General features: G+C 39.8%; 1 protein-coding gene across 3 annotated transcripts in view; it reads right to left on the bottom strand.

Annotated features, from left to right (window-relative positions):
* Nucleotides 1-25,329, bottom strand: part of ANKRD12 (ankyrin repeat domain 12) — a 69,320-nt gene extending 43,991 nt beyond the window's left edge. For 2 of the 3 annotated variants that reach the window (XM_072852733.1, XM_072852735.1), the window contains exons 1-2: nt 25,129-25,329; nt 4,606-4,743 (exon numbers count right to left, since the gene is read on the bottom strand). In XM_072852733.1, the coding sequence (XP_072708834.1) occupies nt 4,606-4,692 (87 nt within the window). In that variant the 5' untranslated portion in view covers nt 4,693-4,743; nt 25,129-25,329. Of the gene's footprint in view, nt 1-4,605; nt 4,744-25,128 lie in introns of those variants that run through there. The other variant, XM_072852736.1, reaches the window with a different exon arrangement.
* Between the last annotated feature and the right edge of the window lie 930 nt (nt 25,330-26,259).

Raw genomic sequence — 26,259 nt, 5'->3', positions numbered from 1 at the left:
CTGTTGTTGGACTCGTCTAAGAAGAAAGTTAATTCTTACAAACTCCAAATGTGTTCCTCCTTTGGACTACATATCTATCATTTGCTTCCTGAGTTTTGGCCATTTAAGTTCTAAAGTACAAATTCAGATAAATTAAAATTTCATTATGTTCTTATCTTTATAAAATATCTCATGCAAACACTAAATGGTCTATCCGCTGCACACACTCTTACAATTTTTTATTTATTTTATGCTCCCAAGACGAGCAACTGAAATAAAAATACATGTATCCTAAGGCATATATGATATAAACTCAGCTTATTAACAGGATGTCATTCCTAATGATTTTTCTAAGCTCTCAGAAGACCTGAACACATAGCTGATTCACATACCTAGTTACTGGTTGCTAGCACAGCATAACAAACATTAACTTCCACTGAACAAATATGAAAGATTAAGTCTCATAACAACAGTAACTTTAGTATGTTCCTCAGTCAACAGCTAAGAGTGCACAACCACTAAGAGCTAAACATTATATCAACTAGGAAAAACAAATCCTGCAAGTGTTTTTTCTTTTATCTTAATATATTAACAATTGGAATAGTCTTACACCATATATTTAGGCCATTACAGTTTTTATTTTGAGAAGAATGAGGAATTTTTTAGGGATTGGTATCCTTTAACATTACTGTTCGTTTGTAAATACACTGTTTTGTGTGAACATTATTTCACATTAGGCATCCTCTGCCTACAATGCATCTATGAACATATAAGGGAACACCAATAATTAAACTACCTCTCTTCTGTTCATGTACAGTCATAGAGATTAAGCTCCACGAGTAGTTCAAAGACATTTCTGTTTCAATAACAAAGCGGACACAGAAGCAAGTAAGAGCAAGCTTACATAGCAAAGTGCAGAAGTTGTTTGACTGTACCATTCTACAGGAAAAGTAAAGAGCCAAAGCTACGTGAAGAATACAATTAGAATGCATTTTTTGTACTAAGGACCACTGCAATTATCTGAATGTTGATGACCTCAGGGTCTTTTCATGCTAATAAAAGACACAGGCATCTCTGACAGCAGAGTGAATGGTCATTCACTGGTTGCACAATACTGAGAAAAGTGTGTGGACAAGAGGTATTTTCCAGATTAATCAAGACACTTCCATATCACAATGCCACTAAAGCAAAAGTTTTACTTCAGTATCCCATTCACCTGCAGCATCAGTACTTCCTTACATCAATTACGTTAGGTTAACAAACCCATAACTTTTTCATAAGTACTAATGTTTCACAGACTATTGGTTTTAAATTCATGGTTGCAAATATTTACATATTGAGAAAAATCCTTATTTGCTTTACAGACATTTCCACTACTTCCTGAAGATATTTAATTTAAAATTGTCACTGTTGATTTGGCCTGGTCAATCTTCACTTCCGAGTTTTACGCCTGTGTGTGCAATACAGATTTGAGTTTATGATTTTATGTTGTTCAAACTCAAATTTTACTCTTACCATATTGTCTGTTGAATTTTAAATAATTTTCTAGGCTGAATTAAAATTATTACATTTTGGCAATATTTTGTTTATATTTTCTAATGTGGTGAAAAGATTGCAGATTATTCAAGGGCCAGCTAAACACTGCTGACAATTACTTGTCCATGTGTTAAAAACAGTCACACAAATTGTTCTAAGTGACTATTTAACAGCTTAACCATGTATTCAATTTTCTCAAAATATGACAAAAGCAACCTAACTGTATTTATTATGCTAAAAACCTGAATACAGGAATATTAACTGCAACATGTAAATAATTCTATAATTTTATTTAGGATCTCACATTTTCAATATTACATATATCAATTTATACCATACGATCCCCAAACCAAATCCTACATTATTCTAATCTCACGTATATTGTGCCAAGGTGGCTAGCGAGGCGAGCAAGACTGAACGTAACAGTGCAAGCAGTTTATCAGTTTACTGTTTGGTATCAATCTAATTAGTCCACCATTGCGTTTCCATACATATGTCCTTGGTCAAACTTCCATCTTCCCCCAGACTTTACTCTTCTAAGTAATCCTGCCTTCACTGGCATCTTAATCTCAAATACCAGGCAAGGTAGAATCTGAACCTAGCACATTTATCCACACTTCTAATTTCTGTACTGGTGATCAGCCTCAACAACAAGCATTTCCTTGTTAGAGCAGCCAGCTAAGGAGAAACCTTCACCCAAACCAATATGACAATGAAAGGGTTTTATGCGACCATTAAAAATAGAATGTTAATTTACTCCGTTCTAAATCAAATTAAAATTTGCTGTGTTTCCTGGTGGTTAAATAAATGATACCATGTTCACTGTTCTGTTCCCTGGAAAAAGTTACTCATGTTTTCATATGGATTCATATCCTCTTCTGGTGAAAGAGCACTACACATATCTGTTTCAGCAGATTACCTAACTTGCAGAGGTTGCAGGGTAAGGGGGTTCAAATGACTCAGCAGACGTAACTGCTACTGTTATTAGTAGATCAGAGGCAGGAGATTACTGGAGAGGAAGGTGTCAGGACAACCAGCAAATACTAAACTGGGCACACGGATCACTGCTAAGGCAGTTCCTTTGGCAGTGGCTGCAGATTCAACAGCCACTCTGGAAACTAGCACCAGTTTTCTACTATGGCAGCAAGCAACAGGGAGAGGAGGTGAGGGGGAGTCAGAGGTGGAGAGTGAGGAGGACAAGGGGCCTCAGAAGTAAACTCTTGATTTTGATTGATTTTTTTTTTTAACTCAGATTGCAGAGCAATTTGTATGTAAAATTCAAAGCCTACAAAGGAAGAAAGTAATCTGCACTATAAAAATATTATAATCTATTTCTATACATACAAACCTACAAACAAATGCATTCCAAGCATTTCAAGCCATACCTTTAGCAGAGAAACAGGGAAAAGGAAAACTTAAAAACTGACACATTCCAGAAAACCCACTATTTTTGCTTTGATGAAAGTGAACAAAAGATGAAAATTCATTTTAACCTCTGTGTTATAGATTTTTTTTAAATTAAAAACAAAAATAAAGCTTGAAAAAAATGTTAAGTCAGTTTTCCTAGCATGAGCAGCTGTTGTCTTCAAGATTTTCCTTTGTCAAAAGCTTTTTTCAGAAATACTGAAGTGTCAAGATAACAAGAGTTTATAAAGCCAGAAAATATTTTTTTAGTCAAATAAATTACTTAAAAACCTTACAAACTGTAGCTTATTTACAAGTGAATAAAAAGGCAGTACTGAATACCACTAAATTTCATTGTAATAGCCTTCCTGTTCTTGCTGCTTGTAGGCCCCAGAGTTTCCCCCCCTTAATCCCAGTGTTGAATGACACTTCAATTAACTTGACCATATCCCAAACAAGGATGAGAACAAAACAACGACAAAAAACCCAGCATTTTTTCATCCCTTTACTAGTAAGCCAATTTTCTTTCCCCGTTTTACCCTGCTATCTTCCTCTTCGTATCGAAGCAGTTCAACACAGCTAGCAGAAACAACTACCTTTGCCTCACTTTACTGGGACCCATAAAACAAACTGGGAAGAGACTAAAACTCTAATGTTTTCTATGAATGTTTCCAGAAGACAAACAGTTTGAAGCAGATGCTGTATCTTCTCATCTTTTCCTATTTTTTCCTCTCTCCGTGTGTTATATCCATTCATTAACCGGTCTTACAGAGAATACAGACTTCAACAAAATAGTAACAGTAAGTATGACCACACACACACATGATCTCCTTTTCCAGAGAAAACAGTTTTAAACATCATTTGGGAGATAAATGGATTCTCTCTCCTTAGGGCAATATACAACTCATCGTTCACAATGGAGAATATTATGCTATCTTTCGTTATTCATTAGTACTACAGATAAACTTGTCTACTGTACAAGTGTACTAGGCAGACAAAACAGAGAACTGGGTTATTTGCAACTTGGCTCCAGAAGTTTGAAAATGATAGGATACTTCACATTTATAAACAACAAACCACCCTTCAGTATTGCTGGAGCTTGCATATTCCTTAATTCTCCAACACTTTTTGTAAAAAGTTTTGTAACTCCCTGTACAAAGTTTTGTAACTCCTTTGTACAGGAGTTACTCTTAACCCTTCTGCAGCATTTGGCTTTCAAGTCCTCCTAACAGAGGGAACAAGTCCCTGTGTTACAAAGGAATATAAGAAACTTATATTTGTTCATTGGTCTGCGCTCTGTCACAGGCCTTCAGAAATGTTTCATATGTTTGTTACAGAGAGTAAGACACTGTAAAATTAAATAAAATATGAATCATTTTTCTTGTGAGTGTATAAAGACTTCATACGATGTAAGATATGGAAACTATGCACTAACTTACATCAAACAAACCAAATGTGTCCAGCTCCCTTTTGAATTAAGTTGCAAGTTACAATAAAAGGCATAAATTCTGTTCCCTGGTTTAATTCACGGTTAAAGCCATATAAAAGCTTACTTTTTTTCCTGCACTCAAGATATCACAATAGAGATTCATATTTATTTCTTCCCGTTACAGTAACAAAAATAATGATAGAACACATGCTCTTCATTTCACTGAAATTAAATGGACATGAATATAAATTTGTTACCTTTCTTGCAGTTGGTTTTTCCACCATGGTGCTATCACTGTCAGAATTTTCAACTTGAACTGTTTTTGTAGACCCAAATTTGGGCATTTTATAGCTGTTTAGCTAGCCGTATCTTGTATCAGTGGGTTCATCATGTGTCTGAAAAAACAAACAACCAGCATTATATAAATATGCACACTACAGTGTCATTTCAGGATAAATGTTGTTACTGCAGATGGTAGCAGAACTGAACAGTACCCCAAAAAAGATGACTAACAATGACACCTGACTTCAAGCATCCCACTTATCTGCAGCTCAGACCTTGGTGTGAAAGCCCAAAAGGTCTAATGCAGCTACTACTGGGGACAGTGTCATCAGAAAACCACCAAGTCAGTTGCTGAACTGCCTCATCCCTCTAACTTACCTCTTTGGCAGACTTAACACTTTTGGGTATTCGATGGTTCATTAGTTCAATATCTCACTTAATTTTATAGGTAATAAGACTGGGAGGATGCACAAGATCATTTCTAGCAACAGTGTGAAGAGAAATTAAGCTTTCTAGCCTGGGAAACGAAAATATTGTCTACCCAAAATATTATGGAAAGAAGGTCAAATTTGTCTTTAGAGGACAAATCTTCTAAAGCTTAGACCTGGAACTAGAAACCTTAATTGCCACTGTCCAGGAAATTAATTACATAAGCCATTCCTATGTATATATGTATATAAAGCTCTACTAGCTCTGGGGTGTTTCATCTCCAGGGTACACCAAGTAAGTGTCATTACAGATTCATGTAATAGAATTTTGCTTTTTCCATGTTAGTTTTGATTCCACTTTTCTACTTCAAGAGAAGCGAAGTATTTTCAATACACAGAATCATTTAGGTTGGAAAAGACCTTTAAGATCATAGAGTCCAACCGCAATACCTACCAGGGAAAGTCAAGTTGTCCTAAAAACTCATGTCAGGAGCATAGCAGAAGACTGCTCTACACTTTCAACACTGCCAGCAATACAGTCTAGTGCTTTTTAGTAGTATTTATTCAGCATCTTATTAAGAACTACAAAGTTCTTACTACAAGGAAAAAAAGTTAAGATAAACAAACAGACCAAAATATCTTGCCAGCACACCAGAATTTTTACTACACAAACCATTAAGTACTATGGTAAGCAAGTTCAGCAACAGAAGACTGCAAACAGTATCAATTCTGAATAATAAACAAGGAACAGAGAACTAATGCCTCTCTCCATATTCTATGGTTCAGGCAACTGCCAAGACAGGAGCTAAAATGAGACAGGAATCAGCAAGGCAAACTCAGCTCGCTACAGTGCATAAGTAAAAAAGCATAGAAGAACACACGGCAGATAATACTAGAAAGCTAACTAAAAAACTTGTACCAAGAACTCTCATTTGACTTGGAGAAGCTCATGAGCCATCATCTTCACGTCTCCAAAGGTGCACTGGAGGTGCTCATTCACTCTGCTCAGGCTTGTTAACAAATGTGGTGTCAGGCCACTACATACCACTGCTCATAAATCCCAAAAATACATTAAGAGATTTGTGGCTTAGCCAAGACTCAGAAGCCAATTCCAGCTGAGGGTGAAAACCAAGAAATCTAACACAAAAACATGGCTTACAGCAGGAACAGTGTCATAACAAAAAATGCCAAAAAAGTAATTTGCTGAACTCACTTGTCTGCTTGACTTGCCTCTTCCACAGAATGCAGAGCCAACTCTTCTTGTAAGAGTGCCTGCGAGGAGAGGTCACGTGAAAAGAAAAATTGCATTTGACATCACTTTAAAGCTGGTGACGTTTTATGGGTCTTTTTGAATTGATGTGATCACAGTCTTATTGAGTCTTGTTGTAATTTTATGTCTCAGCTAGATGTTGTTTCAGGTGTGACACTTCTATTGTTGCTTTACAGTTAGATTTTGGGATCACCGCTTAGTGAATTTGTTGCTGTTATAGGACCAGGGCCACTATTTTGGTTTGACACAGGTAACTGACAGAGACTGGTATTTTCTCTCTGGCAGATGACTGAGAAAACTCTTTTGCACACTAGACCTGACACACAAAACTTTCATATTCAAACAAATTTCTACACACACCCCCCACCCATCCCCCACAAGACCTAAACTATGGGAAATTCCCTTACAGAAGACTTGGCTAAGATTAATACCATTGTATACAACAAAGTAACATCTTACTTTCTTATTCTTCCAGAACAGGAGGGGAAGAACAAGAGGGGAAGGAAAGTTCAAAATGCTTAATCCTAAACTTGGAAAAATTAGGAAATGCTGCACTAAGGTCTGCTCTTTTCCTCCCTTTCCCCCACACCTCAATTTTTTTATTTTTTAATTTTTTTAACATTAACCACAAGGAAGAGCTTAATTAGAAACTGTCTCACATACAATAACCTGAATCTTGTCTCCACTATGATACGAGATGCAATATTGTGAAATTCCTTCTGTTCTACTCTTACCCAAGACAAAAGAAACATTACTGTATTCCCTTCATTTATGTAGTGTCAATAGGATTCATGCAGCCCTACAGATACGGAGAGTAATTGTTCATTTTTAATGGACATCAAAGCACACAGTTATTTGCCTTTTCTTTCTATTTGCTTTTCATAACAGGTGCAGGAAGTAAAAAGGTTATTGGTGCAATGGAGAGTATTCTAGAATGAGTTTCCTGTAGTTTACAAAAACATTTCTTAATCCTAAAAGAAGCAAGCAGTTAGTATCTTCACAGACAACAACTACTGTGCTGATTACACCATAAATAGAGTATTACCAAAGCAGCAAATACCTCTTTTTTCATGGGTTTAAAAAGAAAACACAAGTCATAAATCTGCTTTTGCTCAGCCTCTCAAATCCTCTCTTTAAGTTTCATTTGCAACAACTCCCGTTGTATATCATCACAATTACAACTACTTTAAAACAGATCAACATGTGAAAGTTATCTTTATTATTTTAATAAAAATATTTCTATTGCATATGCTGCTGGAGTTTTTTCCTTCCTTTTTTTCTGCTACTCGACTCCCTGAAACTATCGCCATTCCTGCTTTGCTTCTCTTCCTTTCCTGGTTTGCTATACCATTCCCTATACCCTTCTGGTACTGGCAGTAAGAAGCCCAACTTCATGACCTTAGTAAAATTTATTAGCTTAGGCTTGGCTCCATTCCTCTTATTTGTCTCACCAGTAGGGGCTAAACCACATTAACTGAACAAGAGTTCCTCCTTCACAAAAGGCCCAGACTCCCTGCATGTCCTTTCAAGTCTTACTGAACAGAAACAGTTTATTTTTAAAAACGGTAGACAAAAAAATTCAAGCTACAGGTATTGTATAGGGGCAAGAGGATGATGAAAACATTTTCAAAAGAAATTTAAACTAAAGGTATTTTTAAATAATAAAGTTAGCACAAATAATACACAAATATAAGTAAATTAAAACAGAAAGCATAGGATGTTTCCATTTTCTTCACCACATGATGAAAATTAATTAAATGTGAATTCATTCAATTCTTAACTCCAAGCCAATCATGTTTTGAAGAGAAAACTGCTTTGGAAGTTCACTAAAACTGAATATCACGTACTGGATTATTAAAGCAGAACCATGCCAACTATCACACTGCCACATGGCAGTATTTCCATTACATGTTTTATGTGCCAGGTTGATATTTCACAATCCCTGTGTGAAATACTTTTCAAACAGACATAAATACTTGAGAAAATCAGCTTCAAATACTTAAGAAAAAAAAACACTTTTCATAATTCATAGATTTTTTTATTTCATAAGATATCACTATGGTCCAGAAATGTAAGCAAACTATTCAACCCATGACCACATAGTATATATTACAATAAAATTCTAACCTGAAGAAGTGATTTTACTGACATTTTAACTTTATTTCCATTTACCTGCAGTTCAGTGCCATTTCAACTCTTGTTCTGAATACAGTCAACAAACATTTGCATTCAAAGTGAAAATGTAGAACATTAGCAGGTTCTTCCAGGGAAACCTAGATCTGTCTGCTTTGAGTTTCCTTCAGGGCTGTTTCTTAATGCAATTACTAGTTTATCAGGCAGTCTTGATGGCATATTTCAAATCACCAGAACACTAAATTAAAAGTTAAACTCTTTGCATTCAAATTATTCTCCTCTGTCACAACAAGCAGCACCATCACTTTTCATCTGACAAACAGGCACAGCTGTGCTTTCTCTCTAACAAACTGATCTATTTCATGCTTTTCAATAAAACATAGAATCTGCTTCCTACTAAAGAAACTTCTCTGCATGTAACAAAATCAGATATTCTGATTTTATGTTTGGATGTCTTTCCTGCACATTCATTATCAGTTATCAATGTCCTATTATTTGAAATACTGTTAAACTTTTCTCTCATTTTTCACCTAAAGGAAGTAAATATTCTGTTTTCTCCTTCAAGTAACAAAGGTAAGCATTTTGACAGATCTACAGGCAGTGATATAAAAAGCTAGGATTATTTCACAAAAAAACAGCCCAAAAACTCAAAAACCAGCAGAATTTCAGCTATAACTAGCTACAGAAAATTAGGCATATAATAAATCTCTAATACCAACAAGTTACTGTATTAATTTGTATAAGCTTACATCTAGCACTAATGAAAGGGCATGCCTTCACCTATGTAAAAAACAGAGAATTCATGCAGTACTCCAACAGCGCTTCTGCCACTGTCATTCAATCCCTTTATATGAGTTTTTGCTTTCAGCCCAGCCTCCTGAGAAACTGAGGCCCAGGTGTCTGTTACATGCATATGTATGATTCATCAATGACTTTCAAGCCTGCAGATGGACTTTCTTTAAATTTGACAGCAGAGAACAGTTTTCAAATATATTAAGCACTCACAAATTTCATGGAAAAAGGTGGCTGGTGGATATCAACCACACCAACAATAATCTGTCACTGTCTTCCCCGAGGGAAAGTTTCAATATAAGCTTCATGCCATATTGCATGTAAGAAAACTCCAGATAAGATGGCCTTTATAAACCACTTTCCTTCTTTTCCCCTGGTCACAGGGGAAGTTTCACTTAGGACCTGCACATTACCAGAGTCAATCAACCATAAGACATAAATCTATAAGAAATTAAGCATCCCTAGTTCTGGTGCTCACAGAACTACTTATTTCCTTTCCGGTTTACAATGCATGCTTACCTTCTTATTCCTACATGTCTTCCCCATAACACATACAGCAAAAAGTTACACAATGCTTAGGGAAGGTTTTCTTTAGTAGCCCTGTTGTACAGTTGATCTTGAAGGTTATTATATTAGTTGATCTTGAAGGTTATTAGGACTGCTATTACAACAAATCAATGGGGCACAAGACTGAAATTCTATGAGAATATTAGTAATAGATGGGTTAATTTCCAAGATATTGCATTTATCCTTGAGCTCTAGAATGCATTTGCATTTAAGAAGCAGGGGATCTAGCATAAGGCAATCTTCTCAACTACTTCTGTTCTTCTATATTTCCCATATCTTATTTCATCTGCAGAGGAAAAAAAAAAAAACAAAACAAAACAAAGAAAAATATCCCTCTCTTCCAATAGGGCTTTATTCCAGACTGGGAAACAGTGATTTGACTGTACAAAATTTCTGCTATAAGTATTTGACAGGAGTGCCTCAGAATGTTTTGCTAAAATTAAACTTACAAAAGTGACAGCTAAGGCTACATCTACATTAGCAAGAAGTACAGAACTATGAAGAGCAGAGCTGTAGAGTGGAACAGCTGGTAACAAAAATTCAGAATTTACACTAGTCACATTTAGCAGTTTTGCTCTGGACTAGTTCTAGTGCAGTCCCATGTACTAAACACATTAAAGGTTGGAGCACATTCCTGAACACATCTCTCAGCTTAAAACAGGAGGAATCAAGCTCTGAAGCCACTGCATAGAGCAAACTAAACTACAGCGAGGAGAGATAAGGATAGTCACTCTAAAAGTGTATTCCTGATTCAAACTAGGACACTGATTTGCTCTTAGCAATCTCCTCCCTCCCACCCCCAAGACTTTGTCTCTTCCAAGTTTATTTAGAAATGACTGGTATCACCTAGATCTCAAAGTTATTAATAGTCTATTATGGAAAGGAAAAAAAAAGTTGGTGGATGAGTATAAGACAGAGATGTCTAAGAACAGCTGAACTGAGGGAAAGGCAGGCAAAAGCCAACATTACATATTCTGTTCAGAGAAAGCCAGCTGGCCAACCCATATATACATACTGGCTAATTAAGACATATGTAGGTAGCTCCCACCCAGCCATGCCAAATGTTATCTGTATTCTGGTGGGAGTGTCAAAGGCAACTGAGATTAATGCACTGGGAGAAAGGGAATGGGTATAGTACAAAGGACCAAAATGCACAGAAAATTGGGCTTTTAAAATACCTTAAGGAGCAGAGTTTAAGCAAAAAGATATTAGCAAAAAGATGTTCATTTAACTAAGTTTAACACTCTTTGGGTTCTTTTTTCTTCTTATCAGGAAAGTGCAAATGACTTCAGTATTTTATTTCACAATAAAAGCATCCTTCAGCAAACAACTTAAAGAAGCAATTTCTTTCCAAAAGAGAAGTTAACAAACTCCAGCATTACTAGTGCTACATGAAACGTTGTGATGGGAGATGTAGCAGCATTGTCAATTTTTTTTTTTTTTTTTCTTCTTACAGAACTCAGTGCTTCTATACAGATAGTTACTCAACCATAACCTACTGCTATACAATGAAACAGCTTCCGGTCAGACTGCAACGCATGTGTTATCAGATCAGCATCTACCTTCTCACCTGCAGCATCCAGTAAAAAAAAAAAGGGCTTGAGACAGAATGAGAGATTATTTGGGACATTTTGGTTAGAGGCTGGGGACATGCTAAGAGGCACAAGACCAGGAATTTGGGACTGTACGGAAAGAGACCATTCAGTTACAATATGCAGTAGGATGGTAGTAAAGTCCAGTAGTACAGAGCTGGGCTTTTCTGGCTTGGGAATTTAAACATCACATGTATGAAAAGAACATCTATATTTTTACCTGATATTTCCCACACAGAAGTATGCCTGTGAGGAGTAAAGCTTCAGATTAGCTAAATGAGAGAATGTGACTGTGATGAGGAAGCAGCAGAGACAGAAATTTGAGAGGACAGGTAAGAAGGGATTGTGCTTGGGAGGAAAGTGCAGGAGACTCCATGATCAACACACAAGAATTTTTTCCCCAGAATATGGAATACAAACCAAAATTCTTTAGTCTTGCCATTCCTGTGGCCCTGTAAAAAAGCACAAGCATTCCATCTCCTTTTAGTTTTAATGGAGAATGACAGGCTTACTACTGTGGTCAGTTTTCCATTACCTCCTTGGACAGACATACTTGTAGAAACGAAGTCTTAAACGCTGCTGATATCTCATGAGAATGTCAAAATGATGGTAAAGGATGGGACATTGCCCAGGGCATACACTTAGAAATCTCATGAGAACATTACACAAAATATTGTTCTGAAATTTTGAAATTTCGAAATTTCAGAGTGATTGTAGCCACAAAAATTAGTCTTTGTAGCAAGGTCTTCATTGCAGAGGACTATATAAACACAGCTATTCTATAACTATTGTCTTCATTGTAAAAATCATAGAATCATTAAGGTTGGAAAAGACCTCTAAGATCATCTAGTCCAACCATCAAAACAAATAAACTGCTGCAATGAAAGGGCTACTAAAGGCTCCATTTGAGCAAAAATAGTTTTAGGTTTCTTGTGCAGAGTCCTATGAAAACAGTGTTACATGGATCCCAAAAAAAGGCTTCCTCCCAATCATTTCGCAACCGAGGGTGCTGCTGGAGTCCAGAATGCATGTCACTGCTAAGTAGGACTACTGAACAACTTAACTCCCAGGGTGCTAAAGTCAAAATTGAGTAGCTATGAGACCTACATAGTAAAACATTTTTTCCAAAAGCTGGTAATACATTAGACATATGCAGCTATAATGGACTAAACATACACTGCAGTACATCCCTACTGGCAAGCCTGCCTCCTGCTGCAGGCTACAAGCATATTATCCTTCACAAGCTTAAAGGAAAACACATTTTGCATAAGAAAAGATGAAATAAGAGGCTATTTGTGTATGTTATACTATTTAAGACTAAATTTTTACCATCACCACTTCCTGTATGTGGTGGGCACTAAAATACCATCAAATACAATGGACAGAACAATTAACCAGGCACTTTTTGCCCTACACTCCATGGTGTCTCATTGTATTTGCAATTCAGTTCTCCAGCAGTAACCAGCAAACAAATTACTAAATACTACTGGCTTTAGGTAGCACACCAATTTAGTATGTTGGAGAGAACAGTGCCTGAATGATACATGCAGTGGCTTTGACAAATGAAAGGTGACAAGAACATTTTTATTTGGAAAATATTCACAAGCTCTTTTCACACATGATTGCAACAGTTCAGTCCACGCAGATCCCAGTGTCAAAGTTACGATGAAAGAACTAAGCTCCAACACAGTCTCAAACTAACGGTGCCTAAGGCAACAGTCTGTTGTGGTATTAAGTGCAAATGCAGTACCCAGCATGGACATGAGTCACAAATTTGGCAGATTTTACAGCATTTGATGATAAAATATGACAAAACACTTTTGGTCCAGAAGTGAGGAATTCTTTTTTATTACAATTTTCCTTTAAGATTTGCACAATACTTGAGATGACTTTATGGCTAGAACACGCAATGCTGAGATCAGTTCTACTCCTTTCTTTGCTATACCTATTGTGCAACCTCAGAAAAAGTGCCTTACCCCTCCCTTGCAGCAATTCTCCCTACCAGATTTTAGAGGATACACTAAAAATCAAAGAAAACAAAACAACAGCCTAACATAAACACACCTGTCAAATATATACCATGGGATAACCTGGATATGTGTATTTTATCCTCAGATCCTAGCTAATATATGGAATGGACTACTAGACTCACTGTCCTATCACAGAGTATTTCTACGTTTTAACTTGAAATGTTTCGATACTTGAGATCCAAACATATAAGGATTGCACAAATCTTTCTGTAATAAGAAAAATAAAATATTTGAACCCCATTTTAAAAAGTTGTCCTTGAATAGTGACATAGAAATGGGCAGTGACTACTCATAACCTCCCAAACAGCTTTTAATATACTCTGAAGTACCTACTCATCACATGCTAGACTACACTACCCAGGGCTAGGACGAAGTCCCTAAAAAACAGCCGACACAGGCAGCAAGAAAGATTTTTCCAATGCTTCAGCTGGAACTCACCACTACTTCCTACCAAAATAAAGAATGTATCTCATAGTCTAGGAATTTCTACTAGGAAGAGCAAAAAAGTGAGAGGACATACAACTCTTTCCTATGTAGAAAACAAGCAAGACTCTTTGCAGGGGTTTTGTTGCACTTGCCTACATAAGACCTCGGGCTCCTACCCAGAACGCCTTCAAATCTGTGTTTTAAGAGCCTGAGTTTACCTGTGCTTGGTTTCAAGTGTCAAGTTCCACAGATTTCACAATACTCTTCACTTTATTTTCCATGCTAATAGTAGCACCTAGACTTGTCAACCTAACAAATATGCTCTATTAAAGAACATGACTGAATCTGGAGTTTTCTGATTGAGCTTTAGTAGGGCTTTTTTTTTTTTTTTTTTGACTATACACATGCTTACCAAAGAACACAAGAACTTCATTGCTAATAGAATTAAAGAATAGTTAAGTTAAGGGACATCTGGAGGTCATCTAAGTCCCTCAGTTATCTATCCAGTCAGACATTTTTAGCTGTTCTTGTATCTTACATAAACCAGGTTGAGTTTGTTACTTGAGCAGGAAAAAAAAATGGTAAAAGAAGCCATGGAAAATACAAACCTTCCTATTCTTGACTAACTGTAGGCACCTATAAATCATGCAGTGGAGTTTTACAAACAGCACACTGTGGAATAAGAAAAAACTTTGGCCCAAAATTTAATTTACAAAATCTTATTCACCAATTGAAAATACCACACTCCAAAATGCCTTTGCGATTTGTTGCATGGATTGACTTGAATTTTAACGATACTACTGGTTTACAAATTACAGATAGATCATGCTTCAATAACAGCTGTATCTGAGCAAGAGATTGCTCCTCTTTCATGTCACAGCTCATTAGAAATACACCTGCACTTCTTTCTGTAATGTTTTCTTGCAACTACACTTATAATAAATCTCAACCAAGTAAGGACTGAAACTCCTATTGGAGTAGCGTTGGACATATCTTGCCTCACACACTTTTAACTAAAAATAAAAAATCTACTTGTCAGAAGGAAACCAACACACTGGCACTGATTTGCTTCAGAAAGTAAAAAAAAAAAAAGAAAAAAATGGTATTTTTAGGGTATCTTACAACTCTAATTTAATTTATACTTCCTTGGACATGATCAAGCAATATATTCATTTGCTGAACATTCCTTTTAAGCTAGTTTAGCCCTTAATGCTCCTGCTGAAATGTTTAAGTAGCACTCAAGACAAAAAAGTGGACTTCAACTTTCTGTGATTGCTCTTCGTACTGGCAAAGGCAAATTCTCATAGCAATTGAAGAAACTTCCTTCTGTTGCTGCGTGAAAATTTTTGACAACCTGATGAAGCTCTGAGGAAAAACTGACCAGAAACACCAGTAGCAAGTGGCTTCACTTGCTTCCAGAGAAAGAGAATCCATTTGTCACTCATACCACGATTCCGCTTGCCTTGATTTCCACCTTCTTAGAGAGAAGGAAATGTCTACAACACTTTTTTTAATTTAAAAAAAACATCCTAAATAAAAAGGAGGACCTATCCTGGACAACACCACAGAACTAACTATCTGTAAATCAAAACTGGGAATAAGAAGGGTTAGGCTCCCCCTCCTTTCACAGACACTAATTTATTTTCACAATATTGCTGGAAAATGAGAATTCATTATTTCCTGCATTTTACAGATGGCAACTTAAGTTCACAGAAATAACAAGGTCAAGAGTTTGACCAATCTGCCATACCCATGCTACATTATGGACTTTATTTTTCAGATTATTTCATGTTAGACAGTACTTTATACTTGGTGAGACCATAGTTACTAGTGACTTCAGTTTCAACTTCTGCAAGCAACTCTTCTTCCCTACCACTGCAGAAGGAAAAAGGTAAAATGGTCTCAAAGCAGTTATCCACAAGTGAGGAAAACACTTGGCAAATGCTCATAAAAAGCCTGTATCTTACACGAATTCCAAAACAGACTGAAAAAATGGGTAATTTTCACGGTCAGTACTCAACTTCCTTCAACACAGGACCCTCTTTTCTCTTCCCGCAACCTCCTCCTAAGTTAGAGAACTTATTTCAACTTCTGCAATAGAACTCCTCTTGGAGCAGCATCCTGGACCACACAACTGCAATTTATCCCCAGAGATCCATCCCGTTCATTATTTAAAGTGGAATCCCAACCCAAAACCATCAACTCGTGATCCCATTCTTCTATCTGCAGAATGGCAAATGAGCAGTGCTACTCTAATACAGGGCAGACAGCATTTCTGACACAGCAGAACATAAAGGTTAGTGACATTGTAGTATATAGCAAGAAGGTGTGCAAATACAGACAAGAACAACTTGTTTCACTTCTTTTGCAACACGCTCCCATTTCCTTCCTTTACTTTCTCTAAAGTTTCCAGTCTCAAATAGATTCTGAGATCCTCCCACTGCAAATGTCACTCTGCACATCAAGATTACGGAAAAATAAAAGCAGCTTGTTGATATCAGACTTCTAAACTTATATGGAATTAATTCCTGTTTATGTCTTGCCAAGGCACTGAAAAACCACAAAAGCTAACATTTTGTCAAAATATCCTTGCAGGTGCTATGCCAAACGATCTAGCCTTGGTTGGCATGTAAGAGCTAAAAATTATTAACAGAACATGACAGAGGAAAAGAAACAAAAGGATCCCAGCTATCTATAAATGACCTTTAATGTTCTTCCACATAGATAACTGAACATGGAAGAACTAAAGAAAATGAGTGCGCTAGGCTCTACTTCTACTTTAACACCTCACAGTAGTATACTAAGTATTAAAGTCCAAGTATCCAAAAAGGTATAATTTTCAAAGGACAGGACACTCTTAAAGAATCAGTTAGATTCATGGACGCAAAACCTGGGTAAACCCATCTGTGTCAAGCCCCATCCAAAAGACGACACCAAGAGGCTGCCTCCAAAGACCCTGTAAGATGCTGAGAAAAGGTATGAAACAAAAGAAGTAGGGAGGGGATGAATTCTTTCCCAGTTGACTCTTGAACGTCTCTAGGACACCGAACTCCTTCCTGACTTCAAAAAAGATGCTACGGGAATTAATTTGTTTACATAATGTCATTTATAGTGAAAAACAATGTTGACAAACATGGCCTAAAGTGACCAGGTGCTACAACCCTGAAAACAGGCAAGTGGGGAAGACGGTGCTTTGCAACAGGGATCCCAATAGAAGATTTGATATAAACAGACAGCAGAAACAGGTAAGCACTCTATAAGAAGGCATCTGAAGAAAAAAAAAGTAAGATCAAATACTATGATTTCTTCACTTTTATTTTTGAACAGAAATAGCTTCTCAAGTCTGAAACCCTAAATGTTAGTTGTTTAGTAAAAGAAATACACAGGGCCAGGGGACTGTCTTTACAATAGGTACTCTCTGATTTACACCTCAATTGTACAGATATTTATATTCAGGATAAACTTCAGAGCAGAAGTCCTACCAACTTAAGATTACAGAATTATCTATTATTTCAGAGAAGCATTTGAAGGGCTGTGGGCTTGCTTAATAATGAAGCATGTGGACTGGATACATATGTTACAAAGGAACTTGCAAAACCACAGTCTTAAGTAATTAATAATTTTCACAACAGGATTGGAAAAACTCCAGTTTTTCTACAAAAGCATAAAACAGTAGGACATTTGATATCATAGTGGCATACCAGACTGTTCAAGAATGGCAGAATCTTCATCAATAAGCCAGTACTATCTTGCTGTTTAAAAAAAAAAAAAAGGCAGATCACTCTACCACCATTATTTCTCTATTTTCTCATACAATTTCCTCTTAATACCCAAGAAAAGTGCTGCATTCAAAGCATTTAAATTAATATTTTATGACAAAACTAATTTTAAATGAAACAGCTTAAAATACCAAAGTTGAAAGTTTATGGAACTTGCATAACATAAACCAGATGACATTTTTATCAGAGAATGGTTAGGAATTATTTAAAAGCAGAAAATCCTCCCTGATTCTAAGAGATTTGTGTTGAAGCTTCTTTTTATGCATATAGGTACACATCCCCTGCCCCAAATTGTGAGGGACAAGATGTAAGAAACGTACATTTAAGAACAGGGTTAACTCCTGGCATTAACAACAAACAGAAACAAACAAAAAAAGCATTCTCTCTCCCCAAAATGGTGATAACCTGTCTTCCAGAAGTCAGACATTGACTCCCATTTCAGTTGGGCAGGAATCGCTCCCATAGTGATAAGGGGCATCATTCCTTCTGAACCACATTACTGCTTCTAAAGCATTCCTCCATGTGGGCCAGTAAGGAACTGCAACCAGTGCCAGAATTCAAGATGAATCTGAAGGATGTTTGTCAGTATTGTCTTATTCTCAAGTACATTTCTCTACTCTCAGATTAACCCTTTGTCTTTTCATGGAAGATACTAGCATTATTGGTTTTACATATGGCTGGCTGTTCTGCAAGGAAGCACTGGAAAGAAACAAACAGAATGACGAGAGTACAAAGACAACTGGTTGAATAAATAACTGGTTTTTCTCCTTGAAAGAAATTCTGCAAGATCAAAAATATCATACGTTTCTTTTCAGATGTTATCAATATTCAAATTATAATTTCTGAATTGCTCTTATTAATATTTATGCTTTAGCTACTTTTCATATTTCTCCTTCGGCAGTAGAAAATAAGGTCGTTTCACTTTCAGTTTCTCACTCACAAGCTTACTCTGAGTTGCAGGCACTGGAAGAGACTTTCTTCAACTAAATTCCAGTACAAACAACATAGAAGGCACATTAATGTATTTGTCTTCTCTGTCTTAAAAAAAAATAATCAGAAACTGCATTTTTAATAAGATAAAGTGCAAAGAAGTTTTATTTATGTAAGCAGTTAATTAGTCATTTAAATTAAAATTAAAAAACAAACCAAAAAACTTCATTAAGATCTGTATAGCAGAACTTAGTAGAATGCACCACAGCTTTACAAGACTACCACACACAGGCAGTACAAGAAGAATGCATCCTTTGACTATTAAAAATGAAATTAGTCAGGAAAAACACATTACCTACAACAGTTGAAAAACATTTCTATTCCACATTTGAAAGAAAAAAAAAAGTTTGACAGTTTTACAATTTATCAAGCCTTCAGCAACAGGTTCAGCATGGAATCCCAACAGACTACCTAAAATTAGAACTTCGTAACATTTTACTCACACTACTGGGGTGAATTCCAGGTTCAACTGGTCATGCCTATAAGCAACCTGCTCTAGCTGACCCTGCTCTGAGCAGGGGGGTGGACTAGATGACCTCCAGAGGTGCCTTCTAATCTCAACTAGTCTATGATTCTGTTCCATGAATTAAAAATGCAGATGTTCTTTACCTCAGCAGCAGCATGCCTACTGCCAGTTCTCTCCTGGTGACACGTTCAGCATATGAAAAGGTTTAAGTCTTCTATATTCTCCAGCAACTTATGCTATGTAGTCAGGACAGCATTTATTCCAACAAAGACTTACACAGGTGGCTAGAAGAACCTGGGCAGCTTGTGAGTACTGATGTCATACTCAAGTTAAATCATATCATTAAGACAGCTGCGTAGACTACAAACATCACATTCCTACTGAGGGACATACCTAGCTGCCGAAATAAACATTTACATGGAAAAACAACCTCACCTCTTTACTCTGAGAATCAGACATACATAAGCTTCCAGAGTGCCTGAAGGGATCTCCCTTTATTCTGGATAGCCTCTCAAAATAAAGGAGATTCTTTTCTTTCCCAGAATAGGTTTCCTCTTTATAGGATCAAGAAAGAGTCATGCTTGCCCAAGAACTCTGTCTCTCAGGGGTCAAAGACACTTATTGCAAAATCCATTAGTCCTCCCTTTTAATCTACAGAATTTGTAGATTAATCTACATTTAATCTAGATTTAATCTACAAAACTTGTCTAAAAAACTTGTATGTTCACAGGTGCTTCCTCTTGAGTCTTTTTTAGGATGAGCTATGGGTTCAAAGGAAGCACCTGCACAGATGTTTAGCATAATATGATACTCCCATTAAGCTAAACGGAGAAGTGGAGTTGTAAGCTTCATGTTTGATCTCCTGGTTATCCCTTAAAGATGTAACTAAGTAGATCTTTGTCAACTAAGACTATTCCATTAGCACAGTGCCTACCAAAGAAAAACTTAAAAGCTTTTCTATCAGCATTTTGCCAAACTTAAGATAAGCAACCCTATTGGCAATTAAGTTTAAATTCCTTCTCAGGCACCTACATCCCCTCTGGAAACTTTCTAAAGATCTCCAAGACAAGAGATTTCAAATCTACTCTATACATTATTACTAGAAACTCAGTAATTTCTATTTAAATCTTCATATGCTAATGATAATTTGCCAGCCTAAAAATAAGAAAACCCACAACTTCTCTACAGCACTGCCAGAAGGAACATAACCTAAAAACACGCAAAGGCCCTTCACAGGCTAAAAGCAGATGAACTGTCAACACCTACTCACAGTCCTTCAACTTCAGCAAGATTCACCATGGGTAAAACAGTGTGCTTGAGTGCTACTGTTCATGAGTAAGACCTAAAACAGGAGATGCAGGAAAAAAAGCGAGCTTCTCACTAGGCTTACCTACAGGTCCCCAGCTGGATAACTGAGTTTTTTGTCCTGGCTAAATTGTGAAGACATGCAAAATATTCAACAGTCTTTGTTGCCACCTCTTGGCCATCACTACATATCACAAAAGTAACAGAACAAAAATCATATGCCAGTTCCTTTATGGAAATAATTTTTCTTTTGAGGAAAAGAGATAGTGAGGTAACAGATGGAGTGGAAACAGAGAATAACTAGAATACTGTTTGCATACAAGTATAACTATTTAGAGCTGTAAAACTACAGTGAGTACTGCAATTAACCTTCATTAATGTTTTACTACATCACCTGGAGAACTGAAGGGGCTGGAAAGCAAAGAACCAGTTACTTTCAAGACAAAAGACAGTATTTTTTATTTATTTAAAAAAGGTAATATGGTTGTCAAGACACCTGTCCCTTCTTGAAGTCAGAAGACGAATGGATTAGCATTGCTCACTCTAGAGAGTATCACTAAATGATCTTTCCATTTTCCCTTTACCAGTAAACTAGTAGTAAGAAGTCAGATTAGTAGGTTGCCAAACAGTGTAGAGCACCACAGAAAGCTGATTTCTCTCAGTTAGCATTCTTTGTTGCACATAATCTTGAAGTAAACATACACAAGAGGAAGATATTTCCATGAACCAGCTAAGGAAGCTATCTATCTGTCTATCAGAGCTTGAAAGGTCTGAAAAGCCAGACACCTATTAAGTAGGACTAACACAAAAGGCTTTGAAAGAGAAGGGAAACTATAGGAAATGTCTTCATGCAAGTAAGCTCATTTCTGCTGCCACGAAGCAATGGAACTTTCTAAGATTTCTACCACAACAATGCTCCTGGAAATGCAAAGCGTTATTGGGTTTCTGTTGCATGTAATACATTCTGAAGCTCAGAGAGGGGAAAAAAGTGCTTTCTACCTCTGATGTTTTCCAGCTTCATGAATGCAAAACATAGAACAAGTAGAAGGCACATGACAGGGGCAGGGAAGAAAATATCTCAAGTCTGCCTCATCAGCTTGCATTTTTACTTTTTACCTCTAATATAGATTGTAATTGTGTCTCTAACATTACTAATGGCTTTTCTTAGCATAAACCAGTGTGAAACCAATCCTCTTGTAACATTATCACTACCTAGAGCACTCTGAGTAGCAGCCATGAAACTGAGGAGAGTTTATTCATTTGTTGCTTGCTAAAGATAAAAGCAGATGCTTCGTCAGGTCCAGGGAGATAACCCAAAATAAGCCAAGGCAAAGTCATACTCTCAAGAGCTTCAAGTCTCTCTTTAAATGAGAAGTTAGGTTTAGGTTTTATTGCAAGGTGGCAATAAAGGTCCTCAGCTGCATAGGTAAGATACAAAGTATGGCTCCATAAGCTTATGGAGGAACTTTCTAAGACTTCTCTAGGTTCTGGAATAATAATGAACTGGTAAGAAAAAAAATAAGATGTTAGCAGGGCTCTGACTTCTGTTATTCTGTTAATAAAACTATTCAGTGTCATAACACAAAATGCAAGATAGAGTTTGTGCTAATATTTATTTCATACCATCTGTCGCTAGAGTCTAAGTAGAGTCTAATGATGTAGTTAAAAAAAATATAGTCTGATCTGGAGACTAAGTGACCAATCAACATTTATACTACTCCATCTGCAATCAAACATGGAAGAGAAGAAACAGCAAACATTCACGCCCAGCCCACCTCTTCATAAAATAAGATCAAATTTGTCAAAAGTAAGTTGTTCTGAGTGTCCATACTAACAGTGTGGTAGCAGGTTAATCATTACACAGTTTGTGATCAATAGTTTTTTCCAGTTTTAAAGAGGACCAACTGCACTAGTCTTCCAGAAAATTTCATCAGCCTAAGATCGTCTAAACGTGGTAAATCAGTTCAACAAATAGGATTTGTTTTCATATATCTGTATGCCCAATATTGAGGAATAAGTTCTAGCTCAGCCATTTCAAGGTGTCCATATTTCTGCTAAAAGGATATCCAGGACTTTTCCATCTAGTCAAGTTAAAGCTGCAACAGTTTATGGGTTTTGTAGAAATTTAAATAGACATCTAATGGTGAAAAGAAGCTGCTGCTTGAGACTGACTGATGACCTCTAATTTAATAAACGCAGGTATTAAATTTTCAGTTTGTGCTTTTAATCCTAAAGTAAGTGGTAACATAGTAGTACCCCCTGTAACTAATGCCAAACAAACATTGAAGCTTCATACAAGCACTCATTCAGCCTGCTTATTAAAAGACCTTTTCCTCAAAGCATTTACCTATTGTGCAAGCCTGCTGGAAGAAACTGTAAATGAACTTAAGCTTGTTGCACAGAACTTGCTTTCTTACACAACACCTGTCCTAAGCTTGCTGTCTGTAGTATTCAGAGTTCACAAATAATTTTGAATAATCCTCTGGGTGGGAGAAGAACACACAAAGAGATGGCAATGGAAAGGCAGAAATCCTTATATCTGAAAGACTGAGCTGTCACCTTTGCAAAAGAACCAAAGGCTCTCTGATCAACTGTCTGCACCCAGCGATTACCAGAGAAAAGCCAGGAAACCAGAAAAGGGACTCACATACCGTACACAAAAAAACGGACATCACCACAAGAATGCTACCATAGTCCTCTGGGTGCCGAAAACAACATTGGCACTCCTTGACATTTTAGCCTACAAGACATGTACAGGAAAGTAGAAGTATGGGGAGGGGAGACACAAATAGTCAATGAGTTTACCATTACCTTCCCAATGAAGTATTCTGCTATACCTCAAACCCTGCAATTTTATTTGAACAGACAGTTTCTCAAGCTTGCACAGAAACCTACTGAATTCACGCAGGGTGAGATTAAGGTCCCCAGCTCATCAAGTCGCTAGGTTACCTGAGAGCCTGAGTTTCCATCTGAAGAATGAAGAAAAGCATGTTGCATCCAACATCTGCACAAGCCTCAAATAATAAGAACAGGTGAAATGCCCTGATGTCCCACATCATTCTGAAGATCTGTTGCTCTGGGGACTCTTATCCACTGAACTACAGCAGAAGATTACAGTGGAAGAAGGAAAGAAAGCACAGGATGCTCAGCTCTTTGCAGCTGCACAGCACCTATGTGTAGCTCACCATGTCCCCAGAGTAACCTAGATGTGAGGACCTAGAGTAACATAAGATATGAGGATAACCAAGCTGCCATCAACTTGCATACTAAAAAACACCCAAACCCTTACTGCTTCAAAACTAGACAGTAGAACTGGCCCCCACCTCCAAATCATGACATGTCAATAACACTGAATTATTTTAATAAAAGTTCATGATTTCTTATAGACATGATGATCTCACCCTTTCCTAGCGTTCCAAGATTAAACGTTTCTTTCCTGGAACATAAATACATTTGGACTGTTCCACATCTGTCTGATAGCTTTTTGCTCCTACAAGCATCACAACTTACTCACTCATCTTCATTAAAGCGCTGTTTTATCCCATAAACTATCTTGTAATTCAGAGGTATAAAATTCAGATTTTCCCCTGCATCCCACGGCCCACGGAGAAAGGCATAGAATACAGTGGCAGAGTCCAGGCAATTTCCACAAGACCTCTAGATGATAATACTGCTATTAAACTCCTCATTTTATTTGGGAGTTTAAGTAAATAAATAATAAAAATCCTTTCATTTCTTATCAGATACCCAGTCCTTAAAAAAAAAGACTGAATATTAGCAATGAGAGAGAGTCAGGCTAGAACTAGCACGAAAAACTGCAACTGAGCCTGGCATTCTCTCATTTCTCGTCCTTCCTTTGTTGCCTAGTGTCACCTGTGCTGTGCGAGTTACTGTGCTCCACCTCAGCGGCGGCTGCCTTGTACTGGCAGACCAGCCAGCTGAACGTATTATTCTGCAAAACAACCGGGCACCCCATAGCATTTAACGGAAGACGCCAGAAACGCCTCACCCACTCGCCCCAGGTCTCGATTTGAGGAGGGCAGGCTCCCCCGGCGGGGCGGCACGGCACGGCCGAAATCAGCGGAGCAACTCCGGAGGCTGCAGGGAGCTGCCGAAATTCCCGAAACGGAGGCGGGGCGGCGGGGCGTGTGTGTGTGTGTGTGTATGTGTGTGTGTGTACACCGCCATACCGCGCTCGGCACCCGCGCCCCGGCCGCCCGTGCAGCCCCCACTGCCGCCGCCCTCCCCACAACCCCGGCCCTGCCTCCCGCGGGCACCGCCGCCCCGGCCCCCTGCACCCGCCGCCGCCACCCCACGGCCGCAAGCGGGCCCCCCGCCGGACGGCGGGGCAGGGGCTGGGCTCGGCGGGCGAGAGGCGCGGCCGCCAGACGGTGACAGCGGCGGCCATGGCTCCCGCCGCGGCGCTGACAGGCTGACAGCGGAGAGCCGCTGCCCGCCGCCGCCGCGCCCCCGCGCAGGGCAGCGCGGGGACAGGCCCGCCGCCCCGGGGAGGCGCGGTGCCCGCTGCCCGGGAGAGCAGGACAGCCAGTTACACTCCCCGAGGAGGGCACCGGGTGAGGGCTCGCCGGACGCCCCGCTGCCCGCCGTTCAGAGACGGGGGGGCGGCACCCCGCGGGCGCGGGCACCGCGGCAGCGAGTGGGATCGGGGGGTCCCCGCCGCGCACCGGGAAGGGGTGAGGAGGTGCGCTCCGGTCCTTACCTTCTCCCGGGAGCCGGCGGCGGGACGCGTCCTCCTCCTCCCGCCGCTTCCCCCCTCCTCTCTCCGTGGCGGCGCGGCCGCGAGGATCCGGCAGGGGAGCGGGTGCCGCCCGCCGCCACCGGCGGTGCCCAGGTGCTCAGGCTCAGGCCCGGCTCCGGCCGCTGTGGCCGTCGGGTTTGAAAACACCCCTCCCCCGCCCGCTCTCGCCCTCCCTCTCAGCCTGCGCTGCCGCTGCCGCTCCCCCCCCTCCCCAACGTCGCTGCTGGAGTAGAGCTCCGCGGAGCTCCCATTGGCCGCGCCCCGCCCACGTGGCCCTCACACGGGGCACGGGACGCGGGCGGGCAGGCGCTGCCGCGAACGTTACACCGCTCGGGCGGCGGTTGGGGAGGGAAAGGCGGGGGGGCAGCGTCCCTGCACCGCTCCGTTCCCCGTCCCGAGGGGGACGGGCGCGGACCCGCCCCCGCCGGGCTCCTCGCTGCTGTGCGGGCGGAGCGCCTAGTCCCCCCGCGCACGCAGGCGGCGGGGAATAACGGGCTCGCAGGGTGACAGGGGCGGGGGGCGTGAGGGAAGAGGGTGGCGACGGGAGGACGCGAGCAGTGCGCAGGCGCCGGGGCAGCCGCGCTCTTCTTGGCCGCGGCCACTGGAACTTTCTGGAAATGGCGGCGGGCCGGCTGCGGCGCACCTGGTCGCGGGGCAGGGACGGGGTGAGGGGACGCAAGCGTTCCAGTCCCCGCGGGAGGGGAGCCGGCCTAGAGCCGCCGGCGCGACGCCCCCTCCTGCCGCCGCGCCCGTGGCGGCCGCTCCCTCCCCGGGGAGGGGTTTTCCGGCGGCGATGGCGCAGTGAGTTTTAACAGCCGGCGCAGTGCGCGTGCGCGGTGGGCGCAGCCCGGTGGCGGCGGCGCATCCAAATGAGGCGGGTGCGGCGGGGTGCGGGCACGGGCGGCCGAGGAGGGGCCGCCTTATCGCCTGGCCCGCGCGCTCGCTGAGGGGCTGCGAGGAGCGCTGCGTACGGGCGGGCTGCAGTTAAAAGGCCCGCAGCTTCTGGGAGAAGCCCCTGGGAGCAGGTGCGTGAGGCGCGGTGCCGGACAGCCCGGGGGGACCGTACGCCTTCGGGGCACCCGCGTAGGGAGG

The sequence above is a fragment of the Ciconia boyciana genome, chromosome 2 (genome assembly GCF_034638445.1).
Source record: "Ciconia boyciana chromosome 2, ASM3463844v1, whole genome shotgun sequence".
NCBI classification, from domain to species: domain Eukaryota; kingdom Metazoa; phylum Chordata; class Aves; order Ciconiiformes; family Ciconiidae; genus Ciconia; species Ciconia boyciana.
This window is presented reverse-complemented; position numbering and strand designations above follow the sequence as displayed.